The 26,088-nt window shown below is 39.6% G+C and overlaps 1 protein-coding gene across 2 annotated transcripts; it reads right to left on the bottom strand.

Annotated features, from left to right (window-relative positions):
- Positions 1-775: 775 nt before the first annotated feature.
- Eed (embryonic ectoderm development) lies at positions 776-24,426 on the bottom strand. 2 transcript variants are annotated; one of them, XM_027407609.2, is made up of 12 exons: positions 24,022-24,426; positions 20,349-20,501; positions 18,582-18,674; positions 17,839-17,904; positions 16,363-16,488; positions 14,856-14,937; positions 13,827-13,918; positions 10,197-10,330; positions 7,722-7,827; positions 2,141-2,299; positions 1,471-1,544; positions 776-1,114 (listed from the first exon to the last, which is right to left on the bottom strand). In XM_027407609.2, exons 1-12 carry the CDS (start codon positions 24,133-24,135, stop codon positions 988-990), a joined length of 1,326 nt encoding a protein of 441 aa, XP_027263410.1. In that variant the 5' UTR covers positions 24,136-24,426; the 3' UTR covers positions 776-987. The 2 variants fall into 2 exon arrangements, with proteins under 2 accessions (XP_027263410.1, XP_027263409.1); XM_027407608.2 differs by having other exon boundaries at positions 2,230-2,299; positions 24,022-24,260.
- Positions 24,427-26,088: the final 1,662 nt, after the last annotated feature.

Raw genomic sequence — 26,088 nt, 5'->3', positions numbered from 1 at the left:
GGCAAGATGGTTGCAGATCCGGGCAGGAAAAATCACTTTAATTTAACTCAGGTTAAATTCCCAGCACCCATATAGAAGCTTACAACTGTCTATAATTCTAGTTCCAGGGGATCTATGCCTGTTTTACACATAAGGAAATTAAAAGTACATGATATGAAATTATGTATCTGTGGTGGTTTGAATAAGAATGGCCCCCAGAGACTCATAATTTGACTTTTTAGTCACCAGAGTGGCATTATTTGAAAGGATTAGCTGTCTCTTTCGGCCTGTGGATCAGGATGTAGCTCTCAGCTACTGCTTTAACACAGCCTGCATGCAGCTGGATGATGGTGGCGCATGCCTTTAATCCCAGCACTCAGGAGGCAGAGGCAGGTGGATCTCTGTGAGTTTGAGGCTAGCCTGGTCTCCAGAGTGAGTGCCAGGATAGGCTCCAAAGCTACAGAGAGAAACCCTGTCTCAAAAAACCAAAACAAAACACTGCCTGCATGCTGCTGTGCTCCCCACCATAATAGTGGACTGTCTCTGAAAGTCCCCAATTAAATGCTTTGTTTTCTAAGAGTTGCCTTGGTCTTATCTCTTCACAGCACATGGCCAATAACAGTGACACACAATATCCAAGGCTACATGGTGAAGAGCCAAGATTTAAATGTAGGCACACAATTACGCTTAAGTTTCCATAGTAAATAGCTTACTCCAGTTAAAGCAATCATTACAAAAAGATATGGTATAATTTTATTACTTCCAACTTGTTTCATCACAATAAAAATAACACAGCTTTACAAAAATAAATTTTTATTAAAAGCCGTAAAGTCTGAGCAGGAAGACAGTACAAAGAATGTAAACAATGTAAACATCACTACATTCAGCTCAGCCTGATTGAATGCTGAAAAACAAGTCTAAATGCTCTATGTGCCCTTACTAGCAAGATACATTAATTCTATTTTACAAAGACAACAAACATATTCTAATTTTCTAGGAAAAAATAGTTTATCGAAGTCGATCCCAACGCCAAATGCTGGCATCATCACAGACAGCTATGAGGATGCTGCTATCCCTGCTAAAGCTGGTTTGTCGAATAGCAGCACCACATTTATGATGAGTCAGTGTTGTACATCTAAGAAAAAAACATGACAAGAGGTGAAATAGCACACATTACAGTGTTTACCTTAAAGAGTGAATGAGAAAACGAGCAGTTTAAAGCTATCTTCATTAAGAATTCATTTTCAAATCTCAAATTCATTCTCAAGTCAATTTTGGTATATTTATCTTGTCACCACAGTATAAATACCAGGTAATTGAAATATTAAAAAATAACCTCTGAAACTTGTAGAGGTTATAATCATCAGGTTCCGTGGTAATGCACTCACTTAGCTTGTGTAACGCCCTGAATTTGATCCCCAACAACACAAAAATTTAGGATGACACAAAAAGGCTACAATTTAGAACGTTTTTGGAAAATTCTATACTTACTTGGCTTTATGAGGATCTTCTACTTCTAAATCCCAAACATAAAGTTTGCCAACCTGATTGCCCAATGCAAGCATCTGTGTAAACATAGTTGAAAACATAAAATTAACACAGCATCAAGCTCTAAGGCATTCAAGTAATCCTTGCTTAGAGAAGCCTGAGCTCCAGCCTTGATGGTGGTCCTCTTGGCTAATTTTTGCATCTTATGTTACTGATTTGTAGAATAAGAGCAATTACTATTTCCTTGGCATTTTGAGAATATAAGACTCTGCAACACTTCATGGACAGCATTACAGTACTTTTTTCTACCTTAGAGTGGGAGCTTTCTTAAAGCTTTCCAAAGCTTCTCAGTTAGTTGTCTGACAAAAATCATTGCAGCAGAATCTTAACACTTTAGATAATAATCTTTCTAGAAAAAAGCTAAGTAAGATGATAAACACAGTAAGATATTGTATCTTAGGAACAGGCATTAGGAATGTAACATTACCAATACCTAACTGCCCATTTCTTCTATAACACTTCAGATAATGTGAGCACCCAGGAAGGCAACTAAAGTAATCAACACAGGATCAACACAACCAAAGTGTGAGGACAAGGAGCATGGACAGAAAAGGAAAGGGTAGAACTATACGGTGTTTCAGAAGACAATTCCAAATGTAAAAGTATGTGCTACCTTTTGCCAGAAATCCATAGAAAACCTCATGTACCAAATGTCACACTGGCTGTAATCAAATCGCCCAAGAATAGTCACATTAGACTCACTAGGTTTAATTTTATCTATATCATCCTCCATTTTGCCAGGTTTCCAGCATACAATGGCATTTTCACAAGACTAAAAGAGAAAAATAAGAGACATGTATTAGAACTGAATTACAAAGATAAAAATAAAACTGTTTACCATTTTAAGATAGCTCAAAGAACCTGCTTTCCAGGACTATATAAACTGATTGTTTACCACCAAGACAAGTAACCTGACTAGGAAAAGAATTAAACAATACAAAAGAACTGTGCTATTTGAAATAGTTCACTTTCCAGGACAAATTAAATTCAGCTCCAGATAGGCTAGTACCCAGAATCTTGAGGAGTACTATAGGAAATCAGAAAAATTTAGTATTGCAATAGAAGGCTTTTCAAATCTGGCCACTAGTTGCCCAATCCACATGTATCCAGGAGCAGCTCCCTGTACCTTGTTATCTACTGAGGCTTCATCCACAGCGTGGGTACCACATGGTAGATGCTTAGAAGACATCGTAGGAAATTGATTACTTCATTGAAAGAAAGTAATCACAGGTTATAAAGTAGCTCAAGACACTGATGTGGGAATATGAAATTACACATTCCTATAACAGTGCATCTTTTGACACTTCTACTTAAAACAATGTCCCTGTGACCATTATTCCGATCATTGTCCCAGTCAGTGGTCCACACGAGCAAATTTTTGGCAATGTGTCTGGCCTCTAGTTGATAAAAGCCAGAGATGCTGCTAAATATCAACAACCTCTTCAACAAGCTGCGCAACCATTACACTACCTAGATTAAAGACTCTGCCCTCTAGAGTTTTTCAGTCAGATGGCAGCAGAAAGATTACAATGTGAAGAGCAGTTTTTCTTCTCTACTTCCTTCAAATTTGGAAATTCTCAAGCTAAATGACATCTCCTTCACAAGTTACTAACTGCACAGTATCTGACATCACTGGCCCAATGCTGTCCTAATTGTATATTTGGAGTTTTCTCTAAAGACTCAGCAGAGTTCCCTTGGGCTTCTTTTGCTACCCTAGACTAGATACTGAGAAAGCAATGACTTAGAAATGCTAAAGAATAAAAACTGTGGTTTGAAAGAAAATGGTCCCCAAAGAGAGTGATTAGGAGGTGTGGCCTTTGTTGGAGGAAGTATATCACTGTGGGGGTGGTCTTTGAGGTGTCTTTGTTTTGGGGGTGGGGGCAGCGTTTTGAGACAGGGTTTCTCTGTGTCTTTGGAGGCTGTCCTGGAACTAGCTCTTGTAGATCAGGCTGGACTCAAACACAGAGATCCGCTTGCCTCTGCCTCCGGAGTGCTGGGATTAAAGATGTGAGCCACCACTGCCTGGCCTTTTTTTTGGGGGGGGGGAGGGGAGGATTAACCTGGGGCTACATAGCATGTTTAAGGCCGGCTTGGGTTCATGGTGAGATACCCTGTCTCAACAAACAAACAAGAAGAATTAGAAGAAGAGGAGAGAAGATGAAAAGGAAGAGGAGGAAGAAGAAACCAGCTCTGAGCAAAATGAAACAAAAGTTTCAAATAACCTATGGGAAATACAGGGGCAAACTCAAGAAACATACAGAATAAAAAACAGGAAACAGTGGACTAATCATTCAGATTTTTTTGGTGGCTAACAATATAAATTGGCAGAAAGAATTTAAAAAGATAAGGTCCAAATAAAGGGCTGAGGATATAGCTCAGTGGCAAAGCACTTGCTTAGATTTAGCCTTAGTTACTACTCAATACCAAAGTCAAAGCAAAAGGTTGGGAAAAGATTACAAAAATGAGCACTCAGGAGACTAAGCCAAGAGGATTGCTGAGTTTGAGGACACCCTAGGCTACACAGCAAATTCCTTTAATCCTAGGCCTCGGGAAGCTGAAGCAGTAGAAGGCCAAGGCCAGTCTGGTCTCCGTAGTGAGTTCCAGGACAGCCAGGGCTATGCAGAGAGACCCTGTCTCACAAATAAATAAACAAAAACAAAACAAAAAAACAAATGAGAATGTAAACGGTGGATGTAGCTTAGTGGTAGAACCCTATTTAATCATCAGTACCCAAAAGAGAAAATGAAAAATGAGTTATCACTAGAGACTCTGTTGATAGCAAAATAATGCCCAATGGGAACACTGCAAGAAATTCTGTTCATATATCTTACCTCAGAAAAACCAAGTCCTCCAACAACATACTACAACTCACTCAACATGAAGCAGTTAATCTCAACAGCTGTTTATTAAGGAAACTGAATTCATATTTTAATCTAGAACTTCAACAGGAAATTCCTACCAACCATTTAAAGAATATTAAATAAATTCTATTTCATCTATTCCAGAAATGGAAGATAAACACTTGATAATTTCTTTCATAAAGCCAGTACTATTGAAATAAGAGGTAGACAAAAATATCAAAAAGGAAACTTCATTCCAGTATCTCAACAAAATATTAACAAATACAATTCCACACAAAACACAAAAGAAGCCAGGTATATGCCTTAAATATATATGACGCATGCCTTTAGGCGTAGCACTAGAGACAGAGGCGGGTGGATCTCTGTGAGTTTGAAGTCAGCCTGGTCTAGAAAGTGTTATAGAGAAACACTGTCTCAAAAAGACAAGAAAATCCTTATAAAATCTTCATATGAAGATTTTCCTCAAAAAAATCAAATTATACTTTAGAAAACTACACATTTTCTTAAACCAGCAAGATGGCTCCATGGATAAAGGCACTTGACACTAAGTCTAATGACCTAAGTTTGATCCCTGAGATCCACATGGTGTAAGGTGAAAACTGATTCCTAAAAGCTACCTTAAGTTCCACATGCATAGCCGAGCGTTAGTGGTGCACACTTGGAGGCAGAGGCAGGTGGATCTCTGTGAGTTGGAGACCAGCTAGTTTCAGGACAGCCTCCAAAGCCACAGAGAAACCCTGTCTCGAAAAACCAAAACAAACAAAGTTCCACATGCACACCTAATTTAAAAACAACAAAAAACAACTAAGTGTTTTCTTACCCTAAGGCCCTACGAAAGAGATGAAAAGATACTGGCTGAAAATATTTACAAACAATATTTCTCATATAAGATGCATATTTAGAATATATAAACACACAGAGTTCAACAATAAAAATAAAACGAAAACTAATCCAATTATAAAATCAGCCAAAGATTCAAAGAGCTATCTCCAAACAGGATATGAATGGTGTGATGGCTATTCTTAATTGTTATCCTGACTACCTCTGGGCACACCTGTAAGGGATTTTTTCCTTAAATCTTTTGAAGTGGAGACCTCTAATCTGAATCTTTGAGATGGAAAGACACATTTTAATCCAGATTTGTTGAGCTGTGAAGAGCCCCCTTTAATCCAGGACACACTTTCTACATGAAGCCCACATAGGGGACAAGAAGAAGGAAGCCCTCTTTTGATCTGCTTGCTTTCGCTCTCAATATCAAGTTACTCCTTCACTGGCATTAGAGCCTACCTCTTTGGGATTCTGGTGTATACTTAAGGCCAGCCTTGTGGACTTAACACCTAGAGGATTGTTGGATCTTCCACTCATACGCAGACATTGATGGATTAGCTGGACCACAGCCAAAAGCCATTCTACCGAATGTGTGCGTGCGTGCATGCGTGCGTGCGTGTGTATTCATTCTATAAGTTGTTCTTCTAGAGAACCCTGACTAATACAGTACAGAAGGTAAATAAGCAAATGTAGATGTCCAATAGCTGAGAATGCAAATCAAGATCATGATGAGGTTTCACTATACATCTCCTGAAACTAAATAAAAATAATGGTAATACTAGATGATGGCAATAACACAGAAACACTGCACACCTTACTAGTGAGAGTATAAAATGGCACTCTGAAAAATAGTTTAATAGTTTCTTAAAAGCTTAACGATTACCCAACAATTGCTCTCCCAAACATTTATCCCAGAGAAACAAAAAGAGACAAAATCCTGTACAGAACTGTTCATCAGGTATACTATAGCTTCAAAACTACAAACAACAAACACAGCCAATAATATGGTGTTAAATTAACTGTGATGAAGCTTAGGCATAGTGGTACACACCTTTAATCCCAGCACTTGTAAGGCAGAAGCAGAGTTTGAGGCCATCCTGGTCTACATAGCAAATTCCAGGCTAGACTCTATCTCAAATAAATAAATGAAAAATAAATAAATAAATAATAAATGAATACATAAAATTAATTATTGGGATTAATTAACAGTGGTACCATGGAATGACTTAGCAATGGAAAATAAGAATTACTTTACAAGTAGTAACTTGGATGGATCTCCACTGAATCCAATTGAGTAAAAAACAATCATAGCATTTTTGAAACGACAAAATGATAAGCAACTAAACACACAGCACATAGATGTTTCTAGGTTTTCAAGAGCACAGCTCCAGGTGATCCAATGTTCTCTTCTGGCCTCTGAGGGAAACACACACACACAAGGTACACAGACATACATGGAAGCAAAACACTCATACATATAAAAAATAACTACTGAGATAAAGTAGGTAATGGTCATACTGAACCTCTCTGAACTACCTTTAAAACTCCCTGCAGTCTACTACAAGATAAAGAGTTTAAGGGGGGAAACAGGAAACTAACAAAAGGAAATGTAAACCCAAAAGGAAATGAAGTGAAAAATAAATAAATCAAACTAGGTTCTGCCTAAGGAGTTGTGAAATGCCTAACATTCATCTCAAGAAGCCAGGCAGGAATCTCTCCAATTCATGTTCACAGAACATGAATCACCCCTCTAAATGACCAACTGGAAAAAACAACTAAATAAAGCAAGACATAGTCACTCCTGAATTCTCTGGAAGAACTGTCCCCAAACACCAAAGTCTATAGGCTCTAGTACCTTACTGAAACGGTATCATATGTACACATACTCACACATACTTCCAATCATGACTACATTTATGAAACCCAGTACAATGCAATGTGTGTATTTTACTTGTACTGTATTTAGTGAATAACAAGAAAAACTCTTTGTACATGTTCAGCACAGATGCAATCCTTTTGCTCAAAAACTCCTATTGATCATTGATCCTATTGAATTAAAAGATGTGGAATCCATGGATACAGAGGGCATGTATCTGTATCTACCAACAAGGTAGAATAGGGTGAGCAAACTGCAGCCTGTAAGCCAATGAACTCCAGCCACCTGTTCTTACGAATAAGGATTTACTGAGATAAACACAAAAACATTCCTTTTGGCTTTAGTTATTATTTTCAATATCACTGATACCCAGAGACAGTCGCACCTTTCAAGCTCACATCTCTTCATATTAGAGTATAAAGAACAACAATCTAGTAAACTTATTTCCTTAAATAAGTTTGGAAATCTACCAAAATATAAAATTCTGTAAGTTTTCTGCTATTGATTTTAATAAATTCTGTAAATAACTGTTTCCTGCAAAGCATGATCTCTCTCTCTCTCTCTCACACACACACACAATACACACATATACACACAATGCAAGTACACTTAACTCTAGTTTTCCATACCTTGGAAAGTATCAAATCGCCTAACCATCGCACACAATCAACATAATTCCTATGTATGTCTCTGGTAGAAAAGTCAGGAAAGTGGATTTTCTGGGAAATAAATGGCCTGAAGGAAGAATGGAAATGTAAAAGTTAAAAGAAAAAAGTGTAGTAGTATTAAACACTGATTTTTCAGTTTGGGATTTACATACTGTGTATTGCTCAGGATCAAATCTAGGACTTCCCACAAATCAGGCAAGCATTCCGCCTACTGAGCTTTGTTTTCTAGTTTAATTTTTAAAACTCCACAAGACATGACTAATAATTTCTCTATGTTCCTAAATTTATCTGTTAACCTGTTTTTTAGAGATAAAGTATCCATTTTTCATTTTTATTTTCTTTCATTATCAGCTTTCTGATATAACGCTTTACTTTTCTTTTTAAACTTAGGATTTTAAATTTGGAGCAGGTGAGATGGTAAAAGCACTTGCCACACAAACCTGACCTGAGTTCAATGTTTGGAACCTACATAAAAGGGGAAAATGAGAAGTAACTCCATAGTTGTCCTCTGACCTTCGTTTTTGCTAAAATATATTTGTGAAAAAACAATAAACAAGATACTCAGGAGGTGGTAAATTAAAAGCACACCTAACATTTCTAAACAGTTCTATGGTGTTTGTTTGCTTTTATTTCTTTCACTTTGGGGGGGGGGGCACAACTCACAAAATCACCTTTGCTGAGTAAGTGTTCAACCAGATCCATACCCCACCTCTGTGATGTACTTTTTTTTTTTTTTTTGGAGACAAGGGTTCTCTGTGTAGCCCTGGCTGTCCCGGAACTCAGAGATCCCCCTGCCTCTGCATCCCGAGTATGGGAATTAAAGGAACGAGCCACCACCGACTGGCCATGATTCATCATTTTATATTAATTATAGAACTGTGATTTCCAGCAATTAATTGCCAGAGGCAATCATGTCCTCCTTTTCCCTTTCCCTCATATATAAAAAAGCAGATGAAGCTCATTATCTCAAACTCCTTCCACTTCAAAGTCTAGGATCTGTTAAAATGATAAAATGCTTTTAATGACTAGACAAAAATGTGTGTGTACACATGTACCCATGAAATGTGCACGTGGGGGACAGAGGGGAGCCTCTGGGTGTCTTCCTATATCGTTCTCAGCCTTATTTTTGAAACAAGGTCTTTCACTGAACCAGAAGCCAGTGGGTTCCTGGGCTGTGTAGCACCCAGCTCCATTCCCGAACCCTGGGATTACAGGAAGTCAGAGCCAAGGCAGGGGTGCTGAGATTTGAACTCAGGCCTTTCTGCTTTTACAGCAAATGCACTTGCCCATCCCACCAAACCATCTTGACATGAATTCTTAACTGTTCCAATTTCAGTTGCTTTTTAGTCAAATGCATATTATATTACTAGTTAAAGCCTTTCAAAAAAGACCAGGGAAACTGGTCTTTATATTTATGTTTATTCCAGAAATCTTAACAATCATTTCAAAACATAAATTTAACATTGTACCTGACACTGAAAGGTAGAAACCTAAAAGCTGTACTAATTCTTAAAAGCCAATGAGGTATGGTAGGTACACTCCAGTGCTTACTAAAGCTTGCAAAATTAACTTATTAATAATCAGACTTTAAAACTCTTTGCTAAAATAGCATATTTAAACATCTGATGCTTATAAAAGATTAACACATGTGAATGAGTTTATAGTTAAGAGTATTACTGACAACCCAGTAAGTACTAAAAAGGCAGTTACACCAAGACCTGAAGCACTTCAAGAGAAGCAATTGAAACATTTCAAAAAATATGGACTCTCCACCCCATGGTATTATGGAACAAGACTCCACAATTAGAATTTCCTCTATTTAATGAAGAAAGCATCATTTACAGGAAAATGTCAGTGTCTGTCTGTCTGTCTACCTATCAATCTATCAATCAATCAGTTGGGTCTCACTATGTATGCAGCCCTAACTGGTCTGAAACTTGCTCTGTAGGCTAGGCTGACTTCCAATATTCCAATCGACAGAAATATCCTTGCCTCTGCCCCCTCAGTGCTGGGATTAAAGGTGTTTACTGCCATACCCAGCAGGAAAGTATTATATTATCATAAACTAGAAAATCAATTTGAAACCATAGTTTACTATATTGAATTAGTAATTACTATTACATCTTTTCTCTTCTCTAGTCCACAATAGGTTCAGGTGATTTAAAACTTTTTATACTTCCAATTTAATGAGTCAAGAACTTGCATACATAAATCTAAATAAGTGAAGTGTACCATTATTAGACAAAAACAATTGAAATAAGATGGAAAAAATTTAAATAAGGGATTCCTTTTGAAAGAAGTGAATCTGATGGCAGGTACACAATACCTGGAGATTATATTCAAGAAGGGCTTCTAAAGCAGCAGAGGAGATTATTTCTCAAAACTTGGGGGAAAGGGAAACACATCTACTTAAAAACAAAGCATCAGAACTGTCACCTGTTAGTTTTATTTGGGTTGTAATCATAAGATTCCTTAATTGCATTCATCATTCTCTTTGAGTTGATTCTCCAAAGTTTAAGAGAGTGATCCATACCACAGGACATTATTTTTTCACCCAAAAGATCATAATCCTAGGAATAAAACAGAACAGTACAAATAAGTAAATTACAGTCTCAGATGCTATTTGTCCAATTTTTACCTGGTACATGATACAGGGAGCGCTGATTTCAGATCACAATAGTAGCTACATTTCAGGCTTCACCTCAGTACATCGCACCACTAGAGAGCAAAACGGAAGGCTAAAAATGTTACATGAATTTATGTTCATCTATTCAACTATGTTTAAGTAACTTCCTTGATTTTAAAGGTAAAGCAAATGCTGAAAATAATCATCCTGACACTAAAAAGCTGAACAGTTAAAACTACTTTTCTTGTCTGACTGTAATTAAGAAACTAAAGTGGCAGTTATTTTTAAAACTGTAAGGGTCCTTCAACAGTTAAAATTAAACTTTTTCTTTCTTATACTATTTCAAATTACATTTACTAAATCCCAGCATGGAGAAGTAGAAGTAGACATTAAGTCCCACCCTAGCTAAGGACTGCTTTTGAGAGAGGGAGTCATTTCTTCAGTGGTGTGGTATCTGGTATATTTACCACACTTCAAGGCATACCCCAAATCCATGAGTAACCAGCTAGCACAACCTGAGCTGGGTGGGAAGAAAACAGGGAGGGAGGGAGGGAGGGAGGGAGGGAGGGAGGGGAGGGAGGGAGGGAGGAAGGAAGGGAGGGAATGCTCCAGGAGTTGTTTTATAGTATATTTTGCTCATATTCAACCCCTCTCCCCCAACAAAGTGGTAGCGAATGCTTTTAATCCCAGCATTTGGGAGGCAGAAACAGGTGGACTCTGAGTTCGAGGCCAGACTGGTTTACAAAGTGAGTTCCAGGACAGCCAGGGCTATGGAAAGAGCCTGACTCAAATAAATAAATAAATAAATAAATAAATAAATAAATAAATATTTTTTAAAAAAGAATAAAAGAGAGAGAAAGAGGAAAAGAATAACAGTAAAGAGTTCTATCCATAGAAAATATTTCTATAACAACCTAAATATTCTGTAGTAACTCAAACTTGAAAACTATTGTACCATAACATTAGCCTCACAAATCTACGTGTCACCGATTCTCTCTAATTCTCTAATAACCACACTAACAATAAGATACCCTTAGAGTCTATGGCTCTTTGTTAGAATTCCTTTTAAAAAAGACTCTTGATTCTTAAAGACTCATTTATTTTTATGTTAATTGGTATTTTTCATATGTCTGCACTACACTGCATGTGTGTAGTGCCTGTGGAAGACAGAAGAGGATATCAAATGCCTTAGAACCAGAGGCACAGATGGTCTGGCCCCTCTAAGTCAGACTTTTTCATAAAGGACAGTTCCTTTGACTTGACTCCCACATAGAGCCTGACGTAGAATGACACTACAACTTCTAGAAAAATCCTCGTTGGCAAGGGAGCATTAAGGAGTCATGATTCCCTCAAGGTAGATAAGCTTGACCTGACTCAGTATTTTGACACTGGCATATTTGGTTCAAAGTGATTTTTTAAAAAAATATTTATCTATTTATTTATATACACAGCAGTCTGTCTGCATGTATGCCTACATGCCAGAGGAGGGCATCAGATCTCATTATGATGGTTGCGAGCCACCATACGGTTGCAAGGAACTGAACTCATGACTTCTAGAAGAGCAGCCAGTACTCTCAACCTCTGAGGCATCTCTCCAGCCCAAAGTGATTCATCATTAAGTAGTTAAATTAGAAAAAAACAGCTGGGCGTTGGTGGTGCACATCTTTAGTCCCAGCACTCGGGAGGCAGAGGCAGGTGGATCTCTGTGAGTTCGAGGCCAGCCTGGTCTCCAGAGTGAGTGCCAGGATACGCTCCAAAGCTACACAGAGAAACCCTGTCTCGAAAAACCAAACCAAAACAAAACAAAAAAACCAAAATAAAAACAAAGAGAAACAAAGTTTAAAAAAAAAAAAAACTCAAGTGAGTTAACATGCAAAGCTATAATAATATTAAAAACTTGAACACTTACTAAAGCTGACAGATCACTAATTACAATGTATTAGTATAAAGATAGTACATGCTTGTCTTTAAAAAATCAGGACAGTGAGATGTCTCAGCTGCTACAGAGACCTGTTACCAAGCCTAAATATCAGTTTGGTCCCTGGAACCACAGGGCAGAAATAGAGAAGAGACTTCAACTCCTTGTCTTATGATCTTTACATAGGGAAGCATTGCGGCTTTATACATCCACTTTGTAGCAGCTGGTCTTCTATCAACCTGACACAGAAAGTAGTTATCTGAAAGGAAGGAACCTTAACTGAGAAAATGCCTCCATAAAAATCAAGCTGTAAGGGTGGGCATTGGTGGCGCACACCTTTAATCCCAGCCCTCGGGAGGTAGAGGCAGGTGGATCTCTGTCCTAGTCTACAAGAGCTAGTTCCAGAACAGCCTTCAAAGTCGCAGAGAAACTCTGTCTTGAAAAACCAAAAAAATAAAATAAATAAGTAAAATAAAAAAAAATCAAGCTGTAGGGCATTTTCTTAATTAGTTATTGATGGAGGTGGAGTGGGGGGGTGAGGCAGCCCATTTTGGGTGGCCCTATTCCTAGGCTAGTGGTTCTGGGTTCTATAAGAAAGCAGGCTGAGCAAGTTGGGGAAAGCAAGCCAGTAGGCAGCACCCCTCCATGGCCCCTAAATCAGCTCCTGCTTGAGAACTGTACTGACTTTCTTCAGTGATGAACAGTGATATGGAAGTATAAGCCAAACAAACCTTTCCTCATCAACTTGCTTTTTGGTCATGCTGTTTTCAGTGCAGCAATAGAAACCCTAAGACACACCTACTCACAAACACATATACACACATACACACACACTGTGGCACAGCTTTTACTCTCATCACTTAGGAAGTCAGATGTCAATCTGATCTACACAGAAAGTTCTGGGGCAGTTGGTGCTATAGTGAAACCTTGCTTGCAAAAAACACAAAGCAATACTTAAAAAAAAAAAAAAACAAAAAAACAACCATTGGTCTTGCACACCCAGAAAAGAGGCATTCTGAGATATATGGGTAAGCACACCAGAAGACTTCCTAAAAGTGGAACACTTATTCCAAGTTCAAACAAAAAAATCTCTTATGGATAGTTATTATTCTTTAGTAACAGGAACAAGGAAAAATTAACTTGGTGACTTTAAATGGGAAAAAAGTTGGATCTTATGGAGCATGTCTGTAATCCCGACACCCAGGAGGCTGAGACAGAAGGATGGAGCTTTGAACACCAGCCCGAGTTACATGTAAAATCCTATCTCCAAAACCAACAACAAACCCACAAAAAGGAATGACTTTGTGATATTCTTCTACAATGATCCTGATGCTTGTGTAAAAAAATGAACTTTATACAACTGAAACTGACAGTAGTTTAACTTGTTCTATTCTTTTATGTTCAGTGCCAAAGTCTCTATGTCAAAAAGACAAAATGACTGCCTGGCAGGCTGCATGAAGCAGACACAAACATTCATCTACACTATATAAACCCAAGGTCATTCCTCCCAGCTTCAACTTACAGCACTCAGAACTTCATCTCTGTGTCCTTCCACACCTCCAAATATTGCCACAAGCGTGTCTGTCTGGATATTCCATAGTCGTAAAGCATGATCTAAAAGCAGAAAGATAAACTTTTTATCACTTATTATTGCAAACTTTTAGTAAGCCCTTAATATGTGAAAAGTTATGAAAATGTGTATGCACAATAAGGACTATTATCCATGATACATAACAACTTAAAATATACCATATGTAAAATTAAAGAGAAATGGTGATGTTAAGTAATTTAAGACGGTCTCAAAAACAGACAAACTGAGGATATTACTCAGGGCATCCATACCTAGCATACCCAGGGTTTGGGGTTCAAGCTCCAGCCTGAAATAAAAAGGCAAACATCCCCCTCCCCTTACACCTATAATCTCAGTACTTGGGGATAGAGGGGATGTGAAGCAAGAGGACTGCCTTGAGTTCAAGGCCAACCTGGGCTATCATCTAGAATCTATCTATCTAGGGGGAGAGGGAAAGAGGGAGGAGAGGGAGAGGGGGAGGGAGAGGGGGAGAGAGAGGGAGAGGAGAGAGAGAGAGAAGAGAGAGAGAGAGAGAGAGAGAGAGAGAGAGAGAGAGAGAGAGAGAGTGAACAGTAGTGATACCACAGCCTTTAATCCCAGCACTCCAGGAGGCAGGGACAGACTAAGTTCGAGCCTGATCTACAAAGCTACACAGAGAAGCCCTGTCTCCCAAAACCAAATCAAACAACTCACCTTTTGAAAATCCTAACATGGTGATACGTCATTCAAAGTGAAAAAGCAATGTGATTTTTTTCTTTTTTTTTTTGGGGGGGGGGAGTAAAGTTCTTGAACTATCTCTGTATAAAGTGAGGTTTGTTCTCTGGTCTTGGTTCATGAGATACTAATATAGGCTATTTTTTCCCTATTAAAACCTTTTTTCTTTTAATTTTGATTATTTCCCCTTAGAACACAACCTGTCTCTTTAAAATAATTATTCCGAAACAATCTGAACTAAAGAAACATTTGTTTCTGTAAGCTTACCTTTACTTACTGACAGGAGAAGATTTGGGTCTCGTGGGTGGAATTTCAGCTCATTGATAGCATTTCCATGGCCAACATAGTGCTACAATAAATTTAAAACATTTTTTTTCATATCTCAAAAACAAAACAAAACAAAACAAACAACAACAACAAAAAAAAACAATTCTCTTTCATAAACCATAAGAGAAAAAAGGCTGGGGATACAGCTCAGTGGTAGATCACTACCCTAGTGTACTCAAGGCCCAAGGTTCAGTGTCCAGCAAAGCTGCCAAACAAACTTCCACTTAAAGTTCTTCTCACCTTTGGCTATACACTAAAATTGCCCAACAAATTTAGAGAAAGGAAAATGGGACCAATTTGTCACCACTCAGCTAACAGCATTGCTTAAGTGAGCCCCAGGTTACAAACAGCAACATCTAAAGCCTGCCTTTTTATCAGCTTCCTTGGCTTTACCTTTCTGTCTCTTACAGGGTCCCCTGGAACCCACAATTCTTGATTTGGGTCCCTTGGGAAAAGTGGTTATTTTTCAGTTAAAAATGTCCAAAGCAATCACAAGAAAACCCACAGAATCAACTAACCTGGGCTGATAGGAGCTCAGAGTCTGAAACAACAATCAGGAGCCTGTATAGGAATGATGCAGGCCCTCTGAATGTATTTGAATTGTATAGCTTGGTCTTCTTGTGGCACTCCTAACAGTGGGAGCAGAGGCTGTCTCCTTGGCTGGATTTTGGGTCCCTATTCCTCACAATGAGTAGCTTTGCCCAGCCTTAACGCAAGGGGAGGTCCTTGGTCTTACTGCAACTTGATGTGCCATGTTTTGTTGCTATTCATGGGAGTCCTGACCATTTCTGAACAGAATTAGAGGAGGAGTAGATAGGTGGGTGGAGGGAGGCTGGGAGGAAAGAAGGGAGGGAGGGGAAACTTCAGTTGGGATGTAAAATAAATAAATTTTTTAAGGTGCTCAAAGCAAGGGAAGGAGAGAAATTAAAAAATGGTGGGTATTGGAGCTGGGCAGTGGTGGCACACACCTTTTATCCCAGCACTAGCGAGGCAGGGGAGGGTGGATCTCTTTGAGTTTGAGGCCAGCCTGGTCTACAAAGATACACAGAGGGGGAAGGAAAAAAAAAGGTAAGTATTAACACTTTCCTATGTATTCCTTAATTTACATCCTCTAATTGTCACAGAAGTTTCAAAGGACTACTCTAAAGAAAGTAACGGATTAGCAAGATGGCTTAGCATGTAAAGGTGCTGGCTGGCATCCCTGAAAGCCGAATTGGGTCTTTAGGACACACACAGATGAAGATGGGAACTGACACCTCTGACCTCATCCACGTATACACACTCATGTACCTGCTCCATACACCCAAGTGAATAAATGCAGTAAAGGAGAAACAATAAGCAAGGCATAAATCAAATCAAATTGACTACATTAGTTTTAAAGTCATTCCATGAAGTTGTAGCCTGAGTATTCAAAAACAGCCAATCTACAATTTGACCAAAGACCCACCTTTATACACTGCATCGTTATGGGATTAATTATCCTTATTATGCCTCTAGACCCAGCAACAGCAAGTAGAGGGTGGCTGGTGTTGCTATCATAGGTCCATGCACAAGTATAAAAGTTTTCATCTGCCTAAGAAATGCCAGTTAAGAGATATAATTTATTTTGAAAAATAAACACGTTAATATTTACAATAAACAGAACCTTCTAAACAACAGCTAAAGTTTTAATTATTCATTTTTCTTTATACAAAATTTGCACGGTGATACCCAGGTGTCCCAGGAGTCAAGAGGCAGAAGCTGGAGGGTTTTCTTAAACTAAAATCCAGCTAGGGCTACTCAGCAAGGCCCTATTCTCAAAAATAAATAATATTCACAGTGGCAGCACTTTTAGGTTTAAAATCCATTACCAAATAAGCTCTCTCCTTGCACACTTCTCTTTAGCTGCCTGTAGAACTATTCCCCTCCACTGGAGTACTGCCAAAGCAGCAAGGAAGAGCAGCTCAGCATAGGCATAACTGTTCTTCAGTAAAACATTATTTACAAAGCTGGGTAGTGAGACTGCAGGCTTTACTTCGCTGACCCTTTGTCCTGATAGTGCTATGAACCTATAAATGGTTCATTTCCCACCATCCTAACATGGCAACTGTTCACTCGTTTCCATGTTATCTACAGATTCAGTGCTGCCCCCAGCCTTCACTTTCTGTATTTTTTCAAATGGATCTGGAAGAAACATCTCATCACTCAGCCTTTTAAAACTCCTTAAAAACAAAAATAAATAAATAAATAAACCCTTGGGCTTTTAAATTAAGATCTTCCTTTTCTTCATAACTCACTCTTCAATAATTTCCTAAATTACCCACACTTATTTTTTCCATCTCAGCTTTTTTGATCAGATACTTAGAATGACTGCCAGCTATGTATTAAATTACACTGGGGGCGCTGGAGAGATGGCTCAGCAGTTAAGAGCACTGGCTGCTCTTCCAGAGGTCCTGAGTTCAACTTCCAGCACCCACATGGTGGCTCACAACCATCTGTAATGAGATCTGGTGCCCTCTTCTGGCCTGCAGGCAGACATGCAAGCAAAAAACTCTATATACAATAATAAAATAAATCTTAAAAAAAACAAAACAAAAAAAAAAACACTACACTGAAATTGTAAAATTCTAGGCTTAGCTGGTCCCTGCTGACAATTTCTACCATGGATTTCTAATGGTCCCAACTCCACTCGTCTTGTACCCACCATCACATTCACCTCATGACAAATTCAAGATCAGGTACATGAGATACTAGGATTGATCCCCTTGGGTAACAATGATAATATTCCTAGCTAAAGAAAGATAGGACAGTATATTTGTAGTTTGAGGCAAGCCCGGTCTACAGAGCTACACAGAGGAAACCCCGTCTCGGGAAAAAAAAAAGTTTTAGTGTACTTATCAAACTCAATGTTTTAAACCATACAAAAGCAGCGAGAGAAGGATACATCAGCATCTACATAGGACTGCAATAACCGGATTTCCCCTTGTGAATGGCACTCATATAAGGTAACCTAAAGAAACAAAAATATGCATATCATTTCAGAGAAAGAAACATTCTCTGACTCTTAAAACATTCTAGCCAAAATTACAACTTAGTGACATTACAAAAACTGCTTGCAGCAGCTCTGTAAGCTTATCCAAACCATTATAAATCCTCACACCTTCTATGTGATACTAGCCTGGCAATAGTAGTTTCTATTTCCAAACATTTAAATATACATTTCATCCATATAATCAGAACTTTTCCAAAGTGAGTAAAGTTAAAACTTTAAAATAATTACGGTTTATTCTTCTTTAATTAAATTTGTAACAAAACATCTTCAGTACCATGAAATGATTACCCCTAGCAATGCATGCACACAGAGCACAGATAAACATGCAGGCAGCCTACTGACACACATAAAATGAAACTTTAAAAATAAAAGTACAGCTTTCATATTTGAATGGTAAATATAAGTCAATTCTTCTTGCGATTCAAAGCCTGCTTCATAACAAATGTAAATAAAAATGTATTTTCTAGTCGTATTAGTCTTAACCCTGACCATTCCTCAAAAGCTTCACTCTTACACAAAAGAATTATACTGGTAAGCCAGCTATTCAGAATTTACTTTAAAATCACTCCATTTCAATATTTTAATTGTAACATGCGAAATAATCACAATTGCCAACCTGCCCCCCTAACACTCACTCTGTTGCTTCCCACAGTTGCAAACACCAGAGGATCTCCTTCCTTACTGTGCCAGTTAAACTGAACTCCAAACAATGGCTGGTTATGATCTTCCTAGAAAATCATGAAATAAGAAAACTTTAACATATTTTCAAAAACATTAGCCAACTTTTACTTTCCCCTCCCCAAATTAAGTCCACTTCTTATATACGGTGGTAGTTTGAATAAGAATAAACCTATAGGGTCATATATTTGAATGCTTAGCGAATAGCACTATTTGAAAGGATTAGGGGTTTGGCTTTTTAGAGGCAGTAAGACACTGGAGGGGGTGGGCCCTGAGGTTTCAAAAGCTCATGCCAGGCCCAGTGTTCTTGCTCCTCCCAGTGAATCCAGATGCAGAACTCTCAGCTACCTCTCCAGCACCAGGTCTGCCTGCATGCCACCATGTATCCAGACATAACAATAATGGACTAAACCTCTGAAACTGTAAGCAAGTCCCAATTAAATGCTTTTTTTTAAAAACAAGGTGTCATGATGTCTCTTCACAGCAATACAAAACTAAGACATATATCATGCACATGCTACTTATGACATTAAAATGAAGACACTACACAAGTGTCCACATCTTAAAAATATGTGAATGTTTCCTAACAAAGATGCACACCATAAGTTAGGAAACAGATAGGTATCCTGGGAACCCTGGTTTCTGCCTGTTTTTAAATCCAACCATCTTTCTGAATCATAATAAATTGAGAACTTTTGGTAGATACACTTTAAGCTCTTGAGCCCAGAGGACACGGTTATTTCTCTCATATAACAAACAACTGGCTTTGGATTTTATTAGAATTAACTTTTCCCTTGGAAAGTGGGACATATCACCCTCCATCCGAGCCACTACTCTTATTAGTCCTATACAAACACATTTACATTATCTTGTGAAATCTTTAAATAACTTTAGATTCATACCAGGCAGTGGTGACATACACCTTTAATCCCTCCCAGCACTCGGGAGGTAGAGGCAGGTGCATCTCTAAGTTGGAGGTCAGCCTGGTCTACAGAATTCCAGGACAGTCAGAGCTACACAGAAGGCTTGTCTCAAAAGAAAACAACATAAAAAACTCCACCTTGGATTTGGATCATAGGAAAGTGTCATCCTCTCAAGACTGAACAGTGAGGACTCAGGGAGGGAATGAACTATGCCTTCAGATACACAAAGGGAAAGCAATCTGTAAGATACTTTTGTTTCTTTTGTTTTATTTTTAGTGCTTGTACTAAAACCAGGACTTAAACTGCATAGTAGACAAGCACAGTACAGGGTTGTTCACTTTTGTTTTCCAAGTTGCAGTTCAGACTTAGAGCCTTGTTGCAATCTCCTTGTGTTTAACACTGACTTTCAAGTTCCCGTGAAAGTACTTTCCCCCCACTTTTAAAGTCTTCTAGCTTTCATTTTCTTATCTCTTAAAAATCCAGGCTTGCATGGCAGTGGTGGCCCAAATCTTTAATCTCTGAGTTCAAGGCCAGCCTGGTCTACAGAGAGTTCCAGTTCCAGAATAGCTAGGACTATATAACAGGGGGGGTGGGGGGAGGTAGTAACACCAGCCTACAACTCAGTATTACACATTTAAAGTGAAGCACACAATAAATAAAGCTCAAATGACTAAATGTATGATAGATTGTAATATCCAGTTTAAACAAACCTTTAAAATACTGTAATTTTAAAATATTTTAAACCTTAGGGTATTCTGTATGTCCCTTAGAAGTTCGAAGCCTAGTGCTTTAGGTACAAACCTTGAGGCTGTTCACACATTTGAAAGAATATTTGCATTTCTTTGACTTCCATTTTCCCTTCCCCCAGCTTTTCCTTCCCGGTGCATTCGGTGTATTTGTAGGCGTATCAGGGCGTTCTGTGTTTGTGCCACTCTCGATACTGACAGCATCATCCTGCAACCAGTAAAATCAGGAACAACTTCATCAGACAGATATAGATGCACACAGTATTTAAAAGTAACTGACTGTACTACTAAAAAGATAATGACTAACTTAAAAGCATGCAAAAAATGGGACACATACTCCTGCAGCTGGGGATTTTAAGAAGTAAAACCCAGTTATGCATTAGACCACTTGTGGATATTTTATACTGCAGTGAAAGTAAAAACAAGGTACTAAGAAAGATAATGAAAGAGTAATTTGGGCTTTAAATAAGACACTGGCCTATACCAGTGACACTAATATAATTCATCATTCACTCTTACACAGCTCTGTGGAAAAGCCACTACCAGACAAGGAAATGTTGAGTAAAACTGTCCTCTTGCTGGTACAGTTACTAGGATCCAATACTTCACTAGCACATAAAATAACAGAATAAATCCAATAAATCTGGTTACCTTCAAAATTTAATTGACTACCTCGAAAGTGGAAGAATGAGTGTAGACACATGGCCTTTTGGGGCAGGGATGCTAATGCTTACTATTTTAGATGCCGTTTTGAAAAACAAAATCTGTCATGCAAATTCTATTTATTTATAACACAACAGATTTAGAATTTTAAAGAAGTCCCACCTAGTCCATACTATGTGTAAATGCAATTTGATTCAGTTTGAATACTACTATGCGCATATCTAAACTCTGTACACGGTAATCTGTTTAAACATAGATAAGGTTTCAGGAAATACAGAAAATTCTTCTAACTTATCTTCAGTTCAGAACCCATACTTAAGTCTTCTCTGGAATACAAAGATCCCCACCTATTACCCTGGGGCAGTAATCCAGAAATCCTCCAAAGGAACCCTTTTGTCAGTGTGTCTAACAGCTGTGAGGTTGAAGTCCACTAAGTCTACACTGCATTTGTATACAATCTATTTCTAGGGTAAAGCTTACTAAAGATTGTTCCATTTATAAAAAGTTAAAAATGAAGTGTCAAAGGGTATTTTAAAACACTACTTCACTTAAAAACATTAGTTCTTAAGGTTTTAAAACTTTACATTGGTCCAAAATGAAATGCCTTTTAAGAAAATACACTATTCTAGAACATATTATCAACACCAGAAAAAAGAAATGAAGTTTAAGCATAGTGTTTCATGCCTATGATCCCAGTATTCGGAATGCTGAGGCAGGAGAATAGCCATCATGACTTTGAAGCTGTGAGACTAATAAAAACATAAACCAGAAAAAAAATTAAAAAAAAATAAACAAGAAATGAAGTACTCCCACAAAGTAGGTGCTTAATAAATACTTGAGTTGAAATTAAATGTTAACAATTAGTTTCTATAGAAATTTAAAATGTTACAAGTTTAAATTGGGCTCCTAAATTGAAATCAATTTTAGCTAGGTATCAGCAATTGGGAGGTAAAGGCAGAAGAACCTTAACCAGCATGGGGGAGGGGGAAGGGTTGTTGTTGAAGACAGGGTTTCTCTGTGTAGCTTTGGAGCCTGTCCTGGAACTTGCTCTGCAGACCAGGCTAGCCTCAAACTCACAGAGATCCACATGCCTCTACCTCCCCAGTGCTGGGGCTAAAGGTTTTAGGTTAAGGATTCCATCCTCTAGTACAACTGCTGCAGATCTTAAAACTCAGCCCACCACTTCTATCAATGGTTCCAGCAGAAACCTGCTATTTACTGTGCTAAGAAATGGGGAGCCAGTTGTGGTAGCTCATCCCTTTGATCCCAAGCATTCAAGGCCAACCTGGATACAGCAGACTTCCAGGCCAACTAAAGGTACAAAGTGAGACCCTGTCTCAAAAAACGAATTAAATATAAAATAAAATACAACATGGGGAAGTACACATTTTGCTGAGGACAGACCCTGGGGCCTCCAATACATCTGGCAGATGCTTTGCAAAAGAGCTTTATAGCCAGGCGGTAGTGGCTCATGCCTTTAGTCCCAGCACTCAGGAGGCAGAGACAGGTGGATCTCTGAGTTCGAGGCCAGCCTGGGCTGCAGAGCAAGTTCCAGGGCATTCTCCAAAGCTACAGAGAAACCCTGTCTCAAAAAAAAAAAAAAAAAAAGGGACTGGAGAGATGTCTCAGAGGTTAAGAGCACCGACTGCTCTTCCAGAGGTCCTGAGTTCAATTCCCAGCAACCATATGGTGGCTCCCAACCATCCATTATGAGATCTGGTGCCCTCTTCTATTGTGCAGAAGCAGAATGTTGTATACATAATAAATAAATAAATAAATAAATACAATCTAAAACTAAAAAACACAAAAAATTAGCTTTATGCCTCCAATCCTTAAAATTTTTTTAAATATATTTTAAAGTTTTATACTTGATCTTGTTTGTAATCTTACAATACTTTATGTATCTATAGTATTCTGCAGGGCCTGGTGGTTCCGGAATGAATTCTAGGTACTGAGAGGTTATCTAAGTTCTGACAGGGTTATGGTAAAAAGATAACAGATTTGAGGGCAGTTTGGTGCCACATAGGCTCTGACTCAAAAAAAAAAAAGTTTTATTCGGAGAGAACCCCAAAGGAGCACATACCAAAAGTTCAATCATTAGAAAGCATCAAAAAATACATTTCCCTTACGAGTCTGCAAAAAGAAAATGAGCTTTCATTTAACTCCCCCCCCACAATGTCCTCCTTCTAAACAAATTTGGCATTTTCATTAAATTCTGGGTAATTATGCATATGAAAAAGGGCAAAGCCGTAACTCTACACTACGAAATCATAAGTAACTAATTATTAGAACACGTGTACACTACTTTTTTTTACAACACTTGTATAGTACTTTTTACGGGGCAGCATTTCTGTAAGCACTACGACTTCGCTTAATCTTCACACTGGCTTCAGTCTTTACCACGGTTGCCTGAAATCTTTCAATCCCTTTACATTAAGTAAAAACTTTCGAACTGACCCCTCCCTTGCTTATTCAAAGGTGGTTCCCCTCCACGATCTTCTAGGTTCTGCTCCTCTCACAGGAAAGCCGACACGAAGGCACACCCCACTTTCACGGAACCCCAGTCACGCAAACCCAAGCCAAAGAGCTATGCTTTCCATCTGGATTCCATAGTGCTCTATGAGTGTCACAGTCCCTCAACTCCCTTTGGAGGACCTAATCGACTGCCCCCTTCTACCAACTTTTCTTGGGAAACAGAATCTCTTACTCGGAGAACGCCTTTTAAACGAGTGCAACAATCTCAGATTCGCAATCACCGTCAAGTCCCCGCAAGGTACCAACACCCCCCCTCCCACGGAAGGATGATCTTAGCAGACCTCGAGGACCTTTGGGACCCTTAATCCGCTCCTTCGCCAACTTTCTGCTTGCTACCAGTCGCAGACCTAGCTTGGACCCCTCAGACAAGTTGGATTTCCCCGCATGCCCGCGTTTTCCTGAGCGCGGGGTGACACCTTTCCCTCCCCCCACGGCCGCCCGCCCGCCCCGCCTCCCGCCCCGCGCGCACAGTTTCCAAAGAACCCGAAACTTCCACTCCACGCTCCCGGGACAGCCAGGGCTGCACTCACGTTCTCGTCTCCCGACAGGTCCGGGTTGCTGTTCTCGTCGCTGCTCAACTTCTGCTTCTTGGCAGCAGGCATGTCTGTTCCCGCCGGCGCTGTCGACACTTCCCTCTCGGACATATTCCTCCGCCTCCCTCCAGGTTCCTGCCGCCTCGGGCGGGGCCTCCGCCACACCGCCGTCAAGCAAGCCCGGCCGGAGCCTGCCGCAAAGCTGCCGGCACCGCCACCTCCGCCGCTCCCCCCACTGTCGCAAATCGCGCCCAGCCGCCGAGGCGGGCGTGCGTGCGACCCCGCCACACTGCTGAAAAAGGGGCGCGCGCGCGCGCGCCCTCCCGCACGGCTTCCTGGCTGCTTCCCGTCCCCTGCTCCCGACGGGAGCTTTTCCCGCCGTCCTCTCCGCACTTTGCACTGAGGCGTCGGGTCCGCGGCTCAGAGGGCAGGATTCCTTACGTCCCCCTTCCCCACCAGCGCCTAGAGAAGAGGCGGAACTCAAAGGGCTGCTCCCTCACCCCCTTCCTTGCAAAGACGTTTCGTCCGCAATTGGCTCAATCCTTCGATCCTCCGACCCGCTGCAAACGAGCGAAAGTCTGTGGCTTGGATCAGACCACCACTGTCCCAGAGGGAGGGGGAAGTAACGAGGAGTCACCTCTTGTTTTGTACGTCTATGCCAAGGGTCCCTGGTGCTGACTTTGGAGAACACTACTTTAATACTGTTCACGGAACTCCTCACAATCTAGGCTCTTTCTTGAAGGTAGAAATTCAAAATCTATAGGCAGTTTTCTGCTGCCACCCCCATCTGACAGATGGAAGGGACCCGCCCGGAGTTGCGCATGCGCTGAGGCGTATTCTCGCGCTGGGTTGGGGGAACCGGCCTCCCTCAGGCCCCTCCTCTCCTCGGTTCTTGTTTGGCAAACCAGGTAGTCTTTCACCGGTTCCCAACGCCCTGGGGAGGATTTCAAAACGGTACCAAATCAGTGTCTCCGGAAACACCTAAATTCTGGGCAGATATTTTACCGAATGAATATTTATTACAATGAATGATTATATTCAACCGGTTGGTGCCACTGTTGGCTTAAGTAAAGCTATATTTTAAATTACATATTTAGATTTAAGTAAAAATACCTCGCGATGCATGATGCCTGCCAGTAATCCCAGCATCGAAGAGGCAACAACAGGAGTATCACCTGATCACTTCAATCTTTACATATCAAGTTCCAAGACAATCAAGGGCTATTTATTAAAAACCTGTCTGAAAAACAATCTTAAGATTATACGGTTTGGCCAGGTGTGGTGGCACATGCCTTTGATCCCAGCACTAGGGTGACAGAGGCGAGTGGATTACAGTGAGTCTACAGCTTGATCTACACAAGAAATTCCAGATCAGCCAGGACTGCATAATAGACCCTATCTCCAAAAATAAATTAAAACAAAAAATTACATGGTTCTAAATTACCACGATTTATAGTCAAAATGTTTTTAGCTGTTGAAAACTGAGGCCCTAGGAAACTGACATGACCTGTAAAGCAGTGTGAGCAACCGCATGAGTTAGTGAGACTTAGGCAAAAGGCAAATTTTTTATATAGGAAAAGGTAATCAAATTGTAAGTTGACTAAAGTATTTGCACGTATCACACAAAACCTTTTTCTTTAGTCTTGTATTTTTAGATTTTTTTAAAAAATGTGTATGAGTGTTTCACTCCCATGTATGTCTGTGCACCACATGTGTGCCTGCTACATGAGGAGGTCACATGGGGGTGTTGGATCGCTGGAATTAGAGTTGCTAATGGTTGTGAGCCACACAGTGTGGCTCCTCTGGAAGAATACCCAGTGATCTTAACCATGAGCTATCTCACCAGTCCCCTCAGGTACCATCTAGACAGACAGGTGACAACAGATTTGTGAGCCTTATGGATTTGGTGAGTGGAGGCACACAAGTGACTGAAGAGCTTCCTCCCACCTCAGTTTTTTACATAGCTTGATCTTTAAAATGAAGAAGTAGAGAAGGACCACAAGTTTTTGGGCACCACTTAATAGCATATGTATTTCCTCTTAGACCTCATTGCGTCTCCCAAAG

The sequence above is a fragment of the Cricetulus griseus genome, chromosome 3 (genome assembly GCF_003668045.3).
Source record: "Cricetulus griseus strain 17A/GY chromosome 3, alternate assembly CriGri-PICRH-1.0, whole genome shotgun sequence".
Taxonomy (NCBI): Eukaryota; Metazoa; Chordata; class Mammalia; order Rodentia; family Cricetidae; genus Cricetulus; species Cricetulus griseus.
This window is presented reverse-complemented; position numbering and strand designations above follow the sequence as displayed.

Bases quoted from the DNA above. Each gene is read 5' to 3' on its own strand.
- Eed (XM_027407609.2), bottom strand. From the start codon at position 24,135: ATGTCCGAGAGGGAAGTGTCGACAGCGCCGGCGGGAACAGACATGCCT. The intron at 17,905-18,581 runs GTGAGTGTTAGG...TTGTTTCTTTAG, and splicing joins CAACTGTGGGAAGCAACAGA to GTTACCTTATATGAGTGCCA. The intron at 14,938-16,362 runs GTGGGTCTTTGG...AATTTATTGTAG, and splicing joins TAACGATGCAGTGTATAAAG to CACTATGTTGGCCATGGAAA.